Genomic DNA, 11,937 nt, shown 5'->3' with positions numbered 1-11,937 from the left:
CTTTCCGAAACCACCGCCCCGGCGCCGGCGCCTCTCCACACCCCGCAACAACACCACCACCCCCCTCTCCTCCCACACCATCTCCCTTTTCACCATTCCCATCCCCCTTCCCACCATCCCCCACGAACCCCCCGCCACTACCACTACTAGCCCCCACAACACCACCACCCAAACCAGAATCCGTCCCAGACCCAGCCAGCGCCACGCGCGCCACAAACCCGCGCTCCAGCAGGTCCAGCGCAGGCAGCACCAGCCCCGGGAAGAGCACGTGCAGGGTGACGATCAGGTGGCGGTGAGAGGCGGGGACGCGGCGGAGGGGGTTTTCGTGGGCGGGTTGGCCCCCCCCTCTTTGTTCTGCTCTGCTGGCGGTTGCTGTTGTTGGTGGTGGTGCTGCTGCTCTGGTTGGGGGTGGTTGGGTTGTTTGGGATGGGGTGAGGGGGATGGCGGCGATGGCGTTGAGGAGGGTGGTTAGGAGGGCGCGGGTTGGGGTTATGGTTGTGGTTGTGGTTGTGGGTTCCGTTGGGGGGTTGGAGGGTTGTAATGGGAGGGATTCCATTATCTTCGTGACGGGTGGGAGTTGAGTTGGAAGATTGAGTGGGGGGATTGTTGTAATGTGACTTTTGTTGTATAGTTCGAGGTTGAGTTGATGCGGGACCAAGATGGAAGAGTGACAAGGAATCGTCCTCAGGCAGCACTCATAACAGCAACGCAGCATAGTGAACATGAAAAAAAGGCCTAAATACACTTCTATCATGCCTAAAATACATTTTCAAACGATCAACACAACGCCTCGCTTCTCCCTAGTCTATACCCATTCCTTAGGGTTTTGCAACACCTCAACCAGCCGTGCCTCTCTGCTCTTCGGCTCTGGCTCGTACATGTACTTCCAGCTTGCCGTGAGGGGCAAGCTCATCAGAATACTCTCTACACGAGCCCCCGGCGTATTCAACCCAAACGCAGTCCCTCGGTCGTGCACCAAGTTGAACTCGACGTATTTGCCCCTGCGAATCTGCTGCCACTCTTTCTCTTGCTCGGTAAACGCCATATCCTTACGCTTGTTCACGATAGGAATGTAAGTCGGTAAAAATGACTTGAGCGAGTCCTGGACGAAGGCGAATAGGTTCTCTCGGTCCGAAACCGTCTCGTCGAGATCGTCAAAGAAGATACCCCCGATGCCCCGCGACTCGCCGCGGTGCTTGTTGTAGAAATACTCGTCGCACCACTTCTTGAATTTCGGGTAGTAGCCCTTGTCGTGCTTGTCGCACACATCCTTTAGCGACTTATGGAACTGTACTGCGTCCTCGTCGAAGAGGTAGCTCGGTGTGAGATCGCAGCCGCCGCCGAACCACCACGCGCCCGACGACCCGTCAGGGTTGGCTGTCTCAAAGTATCTGTAGTTGAGGTGTACCGTCGGCGCCATGGGGTTCCTCGGGTGCACGATCAAGCTGAGCCCTGCGGCGAAGAACTCGAGGCTGTCGGGGATGTTGTTCTCGTCGGCGATGTTCTTGTGGTTTGCGCGCATCTTGAGAATGGCTGGCTTCGGTAGAGTGCCATAGACGACACTGACACCGACACCGGCCTTCTCAAAGATTTTACCATCCTGGAGGACACAGGTGATGCCGCCGCCGCCCTCCTTGCGTTGCCACTCGTCCACTCGAAACCGGGTGCCGTCCACCTCTTCCAGAGCCCGTACAATGGCCTTCTGCTGCTCCTTGGCGAACTTCTCCATACGGAGGCGCATGGGGGAAACGTCGGAAACGCCTTGCTCCGTCTTGAGCTGCTGGTCGCGCTCGGCAAGAGTCGGGGTGTCCATCCGGAGGGGTTCGTCGACCGCCTGCGCAGGAGAGGTGTTAGCCAAACTGTTCGCAATGGGATAGGAATTCCGCCATGCGCCGAAGCATACCATCTTGTACGTGAGCGGCGCCGCGATCAAGAGACCAAAGGCGATCCAGCCCAGGTACCTCCTGTGTGGTGCGAGGGCTTGATCTGGAGTGCTAGTGCTAGGGAAACTTGACAAAGCTCTCCGAGAGACCCAATTGGCATTGGCAGCCAGTGTACTCCTCGATTGACTGCGCGACTTGCATTGCGCAAGAAGACGGAGAGCTGGACGCCGGGAAGCCATCGCAGCGGCGTCTTATGCACGGCGACTACGTAGCGGGAAGATGCCGAACTCGAGGAAAACAATCAGACGATTATGGGCGCAGACATAAGGCCACTTGCCGAATACGGTAATCAAGAAACCGGCGCACGCCGATGGGGTTCTCTCTTCGAACCCGCTGTTCCTGCAAGATCCGGCGCCTCGCTCGGCTGATTCCGCTGTCAAAATCAGATGTTTCCCCCAAAATCCAAAGCTCGAAAGTGACCCAGAGGAGCGGAACCTTTGCCTGTGCCAAAACAGTCCGGCCCCGGTTCGGTCTGGGCGCGGCGATTAAACCCGCACCGCCGCGGGGTGGACTTAGCGGCATTGGAGAAGCGAAGCAGCTATCCGAAGCTACTCCATCACATTTGACGGCATCCACAAAATATAATGTGTAGAAGGAAAACTACCTAGTGATGTCATAGAGGAAGCGGATCGAAACACGACCGACTTAACTATCGAGCGGCTACAGCCGCGGACTAATCCGTCCGGTCTGACCCAAAGGACAATACGCCCTGTGCTAATGAGAGTACTAATTTTGGCCAAGTCTTCCGCCCGGTAGTTAGTATTTAGTCACCTATGTGCATCATAATTTAATAACACCATAGCTCGCTTTGATCAGGGGGTCAATCACCGAAGGAAGCCCCATCAAATTGAGGCAGCTGAGCTCGCTGAACAAGCAAAGTGGCAAGCACCTGGCCTCAGCCGGCCTCTCGAAGCCCATGTGAACAGGCCGACTGATTCATCCAAGGCTCCAGCCACGCCAATCCTGATGCGGCTGGTCTGCTCCCTCCCCATTCGTCATCAAGTCAGCCCCGCCTTCCACCAACTGTGCCGTGCGACTCGGCACCCCCCCCCAAGCCGCCGTTTATCAAGGCGCCAGCGGACGCAACTCAGAACCTCGACCTCCTTCTTCCAACAGCCTCCGCCCTTCTCGCTCGACAACAAAGGTACATCCACAATCCGACGCTCGCCCATCATAAATTCACTCGGCACCCAGTCTCTCGCAGAAACAACGTCGCTAACATTCCGTTCAGCCATCACTGAGAACCGCACCCTCGCATCAACATCCCTCAGTCTATTGATCTATCAATCACAAAATCATCAAAATGCGTAGCAAGTTTAAGGACGAGCACCCCTTCGAGAAGCGCAAGGCCGAGGCCGAACGCATTCGCCAGAAATATGCGGATCGCATTCCTGTAAGTTATCCTCTACAGGCGGTGAAGCACCGGTTCGACGGTTCACGGAGAACCCCGCCGAAGCCCGTCGCTCTCCCCGACCGTCCGCGCGACAACCAGCACACAACAGATTACTGACATCTTCGCGCGATCTAGGTCATCTGTGAGAAGGTCGAGAAGAGTGACATCGCTACGATCGATAAGAAAAAGTACCTCGTACCTTCCGACCTCACCGTCGGCCAGTTCGTGTACGTGATCCGGAAGCGGATCAAGCTCTCCCCGGAGAAGGCCATCTTCATCTTCGTCGACGAGGTCCTGCCGCCCACCGCCGCGCTCATGAGCAGCATCTACGAGGAACACAAGGATGAAGACGGGTGAGTCGTTCCCGCCGGTCATACGGCCCACCGCTTTGCACAAGATGCTAACAGTGTCCCATTACAGGTTTCTTTACATCACATACTCGGGCGAGAACACCTTCGGAAACTTCGAAACTGCCTGAGTCAGGAACCCTCGACTTTATTCTTGCATTTTAATGTGTTAGCGGCGTTTTCGGCTATTGGTTTGGGAAGACTCGAGAATGAGGGATTCTTTGGGACTGGACTATCATACACTGCCTTTTCCTTTTTTGCCGGATTTTCTCGGCAGCGGCCGCGTGGCTATGAGGACCTGAGGACGGGATAACAATCTACACATCACAACGCGCTCGGCCAGGTAGTGATCAGGCGGTGAGGGAGAACGACTCCCTGCCGACTTGGTTCACGGTTGTCAGATCTCTCCTGGTTCATGCCGCAAAGCCACTTTATCATCTTTGCCGACCTTGCGTCTTCATGTTGACCCTATAATGCAAGCTGGACCGGACCGTGGGCCCCCATGTTCACACAAAGGCCGCTTCGGCCTACATGTGCTGGGAGCTCCGGCCGGGAGTGGGTCAGGCCCGGTCCCCGACTTGGCACGGCATGGTGGATACGCCGGGACACTGGATGAGGAAATAGCTCGTTAGGCAGTCAATCAACAGTAGAATTTGAGGATCACACGTGTCGTGATTCGCCGTCTGAGGGGGGCGTGTTCAGTGTGCCCTTCGTATCTTTTTTTTGGCAGGCCGCTTGACGTGTCCCTCTCACGAATCAACATGTGGTGCGCTTCGGTCAAGTTATCCGGTAAACTAAACCTATTGAAATGCTGCCGACCCGGATGGTGACTCTGACGCCGAGAAGAGTGGATGACTCCTCGTTCTCAAGCCACATGACTACCGCCTCCCGTGACTCGAAACTACAACATCTCCATCTGTACAAGTTGTAACCAGGTAATAAGCTAGGTAATTGTGAGCACACAGTCACACAAGGATGTCCGGCTCCGACTCTGTGATTTTGAGGAATAGCGTTTGTTTAGAGTATTTTCTCAAGGTAGTTGTTGACTGTTCCCCCATAAATATAGGCCTTTATACAAGAAACTCCGCCTATCTAGTCTAGGGTGAAGGTTTTATTTTGTTTTCGAAGTCTTCGCTTTGGAGATACCAGCACGGCCGGAAAAGGGGCAACCAAATGAATGATCTGAGTTTCTATCTGGCGGATCAAAAAACGGTCAGTAAATACCTAGGTAGTGAACTTGCTCGAAGCCCCCAGCACCATCACACCTGCCTGGCGAAGCAAGCATAACTGTAGAACCACGTTTGATGCAATAAGCAGGCTGTAATGCTAGCAAATAAACCAGACGGGCATCGCCTGAAAGGCCAAGCAATAAAACAAAAACTAGTTTACATAGGAACGACCAAAGCAATGCCACCACGCCAGACTCCTCCCACCTTCCGCCCCCCTGCTTTTTTCTTTCTGGTTGATGATAGACAACAGACGAGGCACGATGCCCCTTCTGCAAGCCACCCCGTCCTCCCCTGCCACTCCACCGCTGTTCATTAACCACCGCCAAACCATCCATCATTGACTCGTCTTCCTTGCTGCATGGATTTTGAGATGCTGCGCCACCTAATATCAAAAGAAGGAAAATAGAAAAGAAAATGAAGAGCTTGGACCCTCCAGCGTATGTATGGACCGTGGCGAGCCCGCACACGAGAATCGGAGGGGTTCAAACAAGACGTCCATAGGTTATCCTCCTCCCCCCTCCCCTTGCCGCGGAGGTGGCGATGATGCTGTATTGTGATAAGCACCCGACGCGTGACCGTTGCCCCGTCTTCGGTTAAGGAGCGAGATTGCTCGTTAATTGTGAGTTGAGGGGAGGGATAAAACATAAATAAACACACCTCTGGCGGTGAAAAGAAATAAATAGTGTGCATAACGCATGGGGTGGGGATATGTGGTGTGGATAGAATAGGGGATGAAGAATGAAAATGGGGGTATATGAAGGGCCTGATTCCAGAAAATGCTCTTAGCTGGACCACCACCGGTAAAACAAAAAAGGGAGGGAAGAAACCATAGAAAAGGAAAAGGACTATGAGCATGGTCGAGCAAGATGAAACCTTAAACTCATGAGAACAAGATCAGATTGGTTTTGACTCCAGCCCTTCCGCCCAGAAAACAACCGATTCCAAATCATGTCCAAAGCAAAAAAAACAATAACAACAGCGGTATTAAGATCCCCTGATCCTAACGCCAAGATGACACCATAATAATAGTACTCCCAGAGCAACGACGCGTGTTTGGATCCGGCTCCACAGGTTTGGGAGGTTAGGGATTCCCCAAGAATATCCCGCCCAGGTTAGGAGCCAACGCGATCGTGCCGATTCTGGTACCGGGCTATAGAATCTAGCCCTGTCTAAACGCAACCGCAGACGTGATATGCCAGGAGAGTCGTCCAACATCGATTATTGGGAGAGAAACCTTCCACTCATGAGATAACCGGTAAAAATCTGTTATACCGGATTGTTTCCGGTCTTGTGCCGTTTCGGCATGCGAGGAGTTGGGGGCTTCCCCTTGATCTGGACTCCGTTCAGCTGCGGAGTTCCAATAGGCACGGGCGTCGGAGCTGATGCGGGCGCATCCTCCTCAGCCTTCACCGTCGATGGTCTCCGCCTTTTATTGCTGTTCTGTGCCGGCGACGTGTTGGCGCTCGGTCCACTGGAATTGGTGCCCTGTTGACTCGCCTGGAGCTGCATCATTGGTGCCGACATCGGTACTGGGACCGGACTGCCGACCATATGAGGAGAGCCCGGCAACATCTGGTTGGCCATGGCGGGGCTCGCGCCAACCTGGAATTGGCCAAACCCGGGAGTTCTCGGCCCGCCTTGTGGCATGGGCTGGCCGTTCATGGCTTGACCGCCGGCGTTGACCTGGTTGAGGTACTGATCAAGCGCGGCATATGGCGCCAACCCAGGGTGAGCATGATAGTAACCAAACAGCGGGCCCATCTGGCCCATAATCTCGACCATCTGTTAAGAGTCAGTGCTGTATCGACAAGGCGGGGGCGATGCGAACCGATGGTACCTCAAGAAACTGATACACAGCCTCCGTGATCCCCATACCGCTCTTGACCACGGAGTGAGGAAGCTCGATGTCGGGCGGAGGCCCAGGGGGTGCCTTGGCTGGTTTTGGTTTGCTTTTTTTGCTCATCTCGGGAGATTGCTTGGGATCTTGGGCGTTGAGATTGCGCCACTCCTTGACCCAGTTGTGCGACGGTCTGGCAGCTTGAATCACCAGTCGTCTCGAGACGTACTCCTCGTGGCCTGTCGTCTCAAAGTCGAAGATATCGAACTTGTGATCGCTGTCAAAGTGAACACGGAGAGTGCCAGTCGCGACAAGCTGTTCCAAATTGTCAACAGATGATCTCTAGTGCCTTGGGCGTAAAACTCACGTGTGCGCCGTCCTCAAACCAATAGACCAGGCTCGCTTTATCGTTCCATATCAAGTGGCAGTCGTTGGGCATTATCCGGTCTGTTGTCCCCTTGTCCATGACCAACTGCATCGACTTGACCCCGCTATCAAAATGGGTGTGGAAGTACCGCGCAATCGCGGGATATGCAATCTCATAATGCTTATGTTGAACTTGATCCTCGCCATCTCTGATGAGAATCGAGTGCTTAAATGCGCCCTTGTGTGAGAAGAAACGCTTGACGAAGTTGTTCCAGTACTCCAAGTCGTCCCGACCTTTGACGCCCTGATGAGGTGTCAGTTTAAATACAGAGCATCGCTAGTGGGCGCGCCAACATACCGTAAACCCGCTGAGGTGCTCGCTGAATTGCATCAGCTTCAGCAAACACATGCCCTTTAGGCCCAGGGGGGGATCCCTCCTTTGTGCTTGTATAGCATGTTGTTGCTGCGCTTGTGCTTGTGCTTGCACCTGCATCTGAGCCATCAACTGAGCTTGGTGCTGTGATTGCGTAGTTTGAGGAGTCTGCGGCACGACCTGAGTTTGCTGCTGCTGCGGCTGAGGCGGCTGTTGCTGTTGTTGTTGGGGCGGCTGTTGCTGCTGCGGCTGCTGTTGGGATTGCGGTGGTTGCTGTTGAGGGTTAGGTTGTGGTGTATGGCCTTGGGGACCGGGAGTCGGCGGCGCCGGTGTATTCGGTCCAGGTCCGGACTGCCCAGGTTGCGAACCCGGCCCTTGCTGTTGCGGTGGTTGCCCAGGAGTAGGCTGCTGTTGCGGTTGCTGGGGCTGGGGCTGTTGTGGTTGTTGTTGCTGTCCCGGCCCTTGCTGCTGGGCCTGCTGAGCTTGTTGAGCATGTTGTGCCTGCTGGGCCTGCTGAGCTTGCTGAGCCTGCTGGGCCTGTTGAGCCTGCTGAGCCTGCTGGGCTTGCTGGGCTTGTTGGGCCTGTTGAGCCTGTGCTGCTTGTTGCGCCGCTTGGTGTTGAGCCTGTTGGGCCTGCTGGGACTGCTGAGCCTGCGAGTGCTGGGCGTGTTGAATCGCGGCCATCTGGGCCTGGTGTATGTTGAGGTGTTGCGAAGCCATAGGATGCTGGTTCGGGTTCCCTCCTTGTTGTCCCATCTGTATCTGCTGTTGCTGCATTGCGATCTGCTGGGCGGCGAGCATGTTGGGCTAGAGATGTTTGTTAGCATGACATTCACTCGCCGAACCTACGCATTTTGCTACAAATCAAGAGATCCAATGCGGCCGAGGCTGCCTTACGTTCATGGGTTGGCCCTGCTGTTGGTGCTGTTGAGCTAATTGCGCCTGTTGGAAGTGGAAGGGGGAAGCTACCGGCATCCTCCTGCCCATCGCCGCCATGTGGGCAGCCTGTGCTTGGGTCATCTGATTCATGGGTACACCCATTTGACCCCCATTAAACATGGCGTGCTGAGCCATCAACGCCGCTCTTGTTTGCTGCTGGTGTTGCAACTGCTGGAGCCTCTGTTGTTGTTGAAGCTGCTGGTTGTTCGCGGCGTCTGAGAATTGCGGTTAGCACACCTTCGGGTGCGAGTGCACGCAAAGAATTACAATGTACCTACGACATTTGCCCATTTGAGGGTAGTACATCTGCTGGACTTGTGCCTGACTCAAGTGTTGCATGGCGTGGGCGTTTGGGTTCCCTGGTGGCATGCCTCCCATGAGGGCGGCAGCGCTCATCTGAGGGCCGGAATTGGAGACCCCCATGTGCCCAACAAGCTGGTGCGGTATTCCGCCCGCACTCGTGCCAGGCTGGCTTGGGTTATGCGCCATACCGGGAGCCATAGGATGCCCCGGGGGGCCGCCTGGGTGTTGCTGCATTCCGCCAGGGTGCGGCATAAAACCTGGCCCCATACTAGCCATCACCTCTAGAGCTGCTAGTTACCCACCAAGCGGATATCGAACCAATGTCCTCCTGCTCTATCGCATGCCAAGCTGGACGCGAATCGTCGAATGTGCGGTTGAGGGCTCTACCTTCGTCGGAGCCGGACCGGGAATGTGCAAAGTGGCGAGACGGTCGCGTCACCGCCAAGCAGCGCCGAATGACCGTAAGTAGAAACCGAAAGAGCGATTGCGACCGTGGCGCGGATTGTTGGGAGGTGTCGCGGGTGGTTCTGACGATAGCCCGGTCGCGGGTTATGCGACGTCCCCGGTGGGACAGTTGGGAGAGAGAAAAAACCTGGTAGCGCAGGCGGCAGTGATATTGAGAAGAAAGAATTGCGCGTAATGATTATGCGACCACAGAGTTCGTCGAGAAGTTGGGCGGACGTTTGGGCGAGATCGACAACTGCGGCAACGACGTGTCGCGGTGGGAGGTGGACTGTGGAGTTTGGGGGACGGGGGGTTGGGATTGGCAAGATTAAGGTAGGGGACCAAGAGTGAGCGGACTGGGTTCGTGGGTGCAAAAGCGGTCGCCCGATTGATGAAAATTGGGGTGGCTCTTTCGGCAGAACGTCGAAACTTTAAGCCGTTCGGTCACCTTTCGGTAAACACAAATTTTAGCGACAGACAAATTTTGCAAATATGGTGAATGAAGTATTGTAACTTTAGGATTTAAGAATGAGATTGTGGTCCCGGCCTCGAACCACAATAACCGTTATGTCGAATTGGTAGAGAAATGGGAATCAGGGGACTAAAGTGAGGCGTCGAAAGGTTGCGAGAGGCTTGGCGGGGAATCGATTCTTTGGGGGGGGATCGGGGGTGCTTTTGACTGTGGGCTGATTTGACGTCTTGGGCCCGTGCCACCTCTACGGCTGGGCCGGAAGAATTTGAAAGCCGCACTGTGAAGAATTCGTTTCCTGTCTGCCCATGATGGGAAAGATTGATCCTCATGGTTTGTATTCAAAAAATGAACCAAGCACAGGTCACCTTTATTTCTATGCAGGTCGCGCATCCTGTATACGGCAGTTTGTTGATTTGGATACCACTCCTGCAATCGGGATGCCCAAGTTTGGTAGTGTTACGAGCCTGGGCCCGGAGCTGGGCACCGATTGGTGGTTCTGTCGAGAGGCTCCATTGTCCCCGCCCGGGAGTGTTTTGGAAGACCCCGCTTGCTAATCCGGCACGCTAGTTATATATCACGTGGCTTTGAAATCTCGATTTTTTTTCCCTTATCGCTATCACCGCGATGGGTATTTCTTCTTCGCGTGGCAGCGACGATTTTGAATTTTCTCTTCACTTCTCACCTTCCAAACCTTCCCACTCCGACTTGCTTCTGAGGGTCGCCGCAACCGCGGCCGCGGGTTGTCGAGCGTCATCGCCGGTTTACATTTGCCCAGCGCATTAATTTGTGGTCCCGAACGAAGCAAGCGAGGTTGGGTTGGTTGGGAGAGGTCGGCTCAGCATTGGTTTTGGCCACCTGAGCGACAAAGCAGCTGCAAACTCGAAGAAGGTAAGCCACCTACTTGTTTTTTGTTTTTCTAACCCTTCACGCCTACGCCATCCGCCGCTGGATGATGACAACTCAATTCATGTCTTCATATCCCAACTGAATCGACCATGAACGAAGATTTGTCTCGGGTTCTCTCCTACGGGAGGGACCTGCTACTTGCCAGTATTTTTGTCTGACACGGCGGATGACGTTCCCATGCTTTCCACTTGGTGGAGCTCAGACTCCACTGTTGCTGTTTTTTTTCCCATGGACTTGGTCGCTGACCCGGCAACAGCAGAATCTTCGAGAGCAGTTTTCACCCAGCATAAATGTCTGCCTTCTTCCCAACATTTGCTAACCTGTAGCAAACCTCGCAACATCAACCACAAAGTTAGTTCACCATTTTCTTCGTCCTCCCCAATTCCGTATGATGAAATTTTCCCTACATTCGCAGTTTCCACTCGAGTCCTAAAAGAGCCTTTTCTGGACAAATGAGAGCGAATCCTTCCTTGGATGTCTGACGGACAGACAGTCACTGTTGCTTGTGATGATGATATTTGAAGTGGCATCGGCTAACCTTTTCTTTCAGGTGTCTTGACGGCATTGATCCTTTGGTTACCCAAACAACTAGTCTAATACAATATGATGTCCTCAAAACTCAATTTGCTGTTCCTGTCCCAATCGTTTGACTCGTGAATTATTGTCTTGCAATGTCCCACCTCTTATGCTCTGGGAGAACGCTCAATGCTTCGAAGGATGTGACGACAAATTATTCTTGGGAAGTCCATTGGTCAAATGTCTACCACAGCGAGCTGTTCAACGAACGGCAGCAGGACGCATGGAAATTATCAAGATGGGTGATGCTTATTGTGCCGTCTAAATATGGTCTGCACGTCTCCATGCGTTATCATCGAGTATACGAATACTGGGAAAATACATGTACAGCAGTGGAACGTATTCTCACCTCGTTTTTCGAGTGTCCTTGGTGGTTCATGATGCACAAAACAAACCGGAATTGTTACACGCGCTCCTGTCATCATCAACTACCGTCAAGATAATAATCACAGGTACATACATACACACTACGCCGACTGCTTCACCATCCAACCCTCACCCCCAAAAAACGCCATTTCATTGCTTCCCCCAGCCCCCGTCACTTTCCATTGTTTTCCATCTTGCCCTTCCCCAGTTCCCGTTGACCCCCGCCCATGTATATCTCGATATCCCCCCAACTGCCCACACATACATAGGTACCACCAACCCAAACCCACAAACGCCAAATACACAGAAGCACGCATGCCAACAAACCAACCCACACACACCACCCAACACACAATAAAACAAACAGAAACAAAAACCACACCCCGCCGCATCCTATCCGCTTGCCCGGGTATCTTATATCTTTGTATCTCGGCCCCCCCGAA

The 11,937-nt window shown here is 53.9% G+C and overlaps 3 protein-coding genes across 3 annotated transcripts; 1 reads left to right on the top strand and 2 right to left on the bottom strand.

Annotated features, from left to right (window-relative positions):
* Window positions 1-805: 805 nt before the first annotated feature.
* Window positions 806-1,906, bottom strand: CHGG_07994 (uncharacterized protein; the record flags this gene model as incomplete). Its single annotated transcript, XM_001225649.1, has 2 exons — window positions 806-1,834; window positions 1,904-1,906. 2 exons carry the CDS (start codon window positions 1,904-1,906, stop codon window positions 806-808), a joined length of 1,032 nt encoding a protein of 343 aa, XP_001225650.1.
* Window positions 1,907-3,246: 1,340 nt separating this feature from the next.
* On the top strand, window positions 3,247-3,814 carry CHGG_07993 (uncharacterized protein; the record flags this gene model as incomplete). The annotated part of the gene is made up of 3 exons (XM_001225648.1): window positions 3,247-3,336; window positions 3,472-3,689; window positions 3,757-3,814. 3 exons carry the CDS (start codon window positions 3,247-3,249, stop codon window positions 3,812-3,814), a joined length of 366 nt encoding a protein of 121 aa, XP_001225649.1.
* A 2,364-nt stretch (window positions 3,815-6,178) lies between these two features.
* On the bottom strand, window positions 6,179-9,006 carry CHGG_07992 (uncharacterized protein; the record flags this gene model as incomplete). Its single annotated transcript, XM_001225647.1, has 6 exons — window positions 6,179-6,694; window positions 6,750-7,064; window positions 7,117-7,419; window positions 7,474-8,295; window positions 8,386-8,642; window positions 8,706-9,006. 6 exons carry the CDS (start codon window positions 9,004-9,006, stop codon window positions 6,179-6,181), a joined length of 2,514 nt encoding a protein of 837 aa, XP_001225648.1.
* Between the last annotated feature and the right edge of the window lie 2,931 nt (window positions 9,007-11,937).

The sequence above is a fragment of the Chaetomium globosum genome, genomic scaffold (assembly GCF_000143365.1).
Source record: "Chaetomium globosum CBS 148.51 scaffold_5 genomic scaffold, whole genome shotgun sequence".
Taxonomy (NCBI): Eukaryota; Fungi; Ascomycota; class Sordariomycetes; order Sordariales; family Chaetomiaceae; genus Chaetomium; species Chaetomium globosum.
This window is presented reverse-complemented; position numbering and strand designations above follow the sequence as displayed.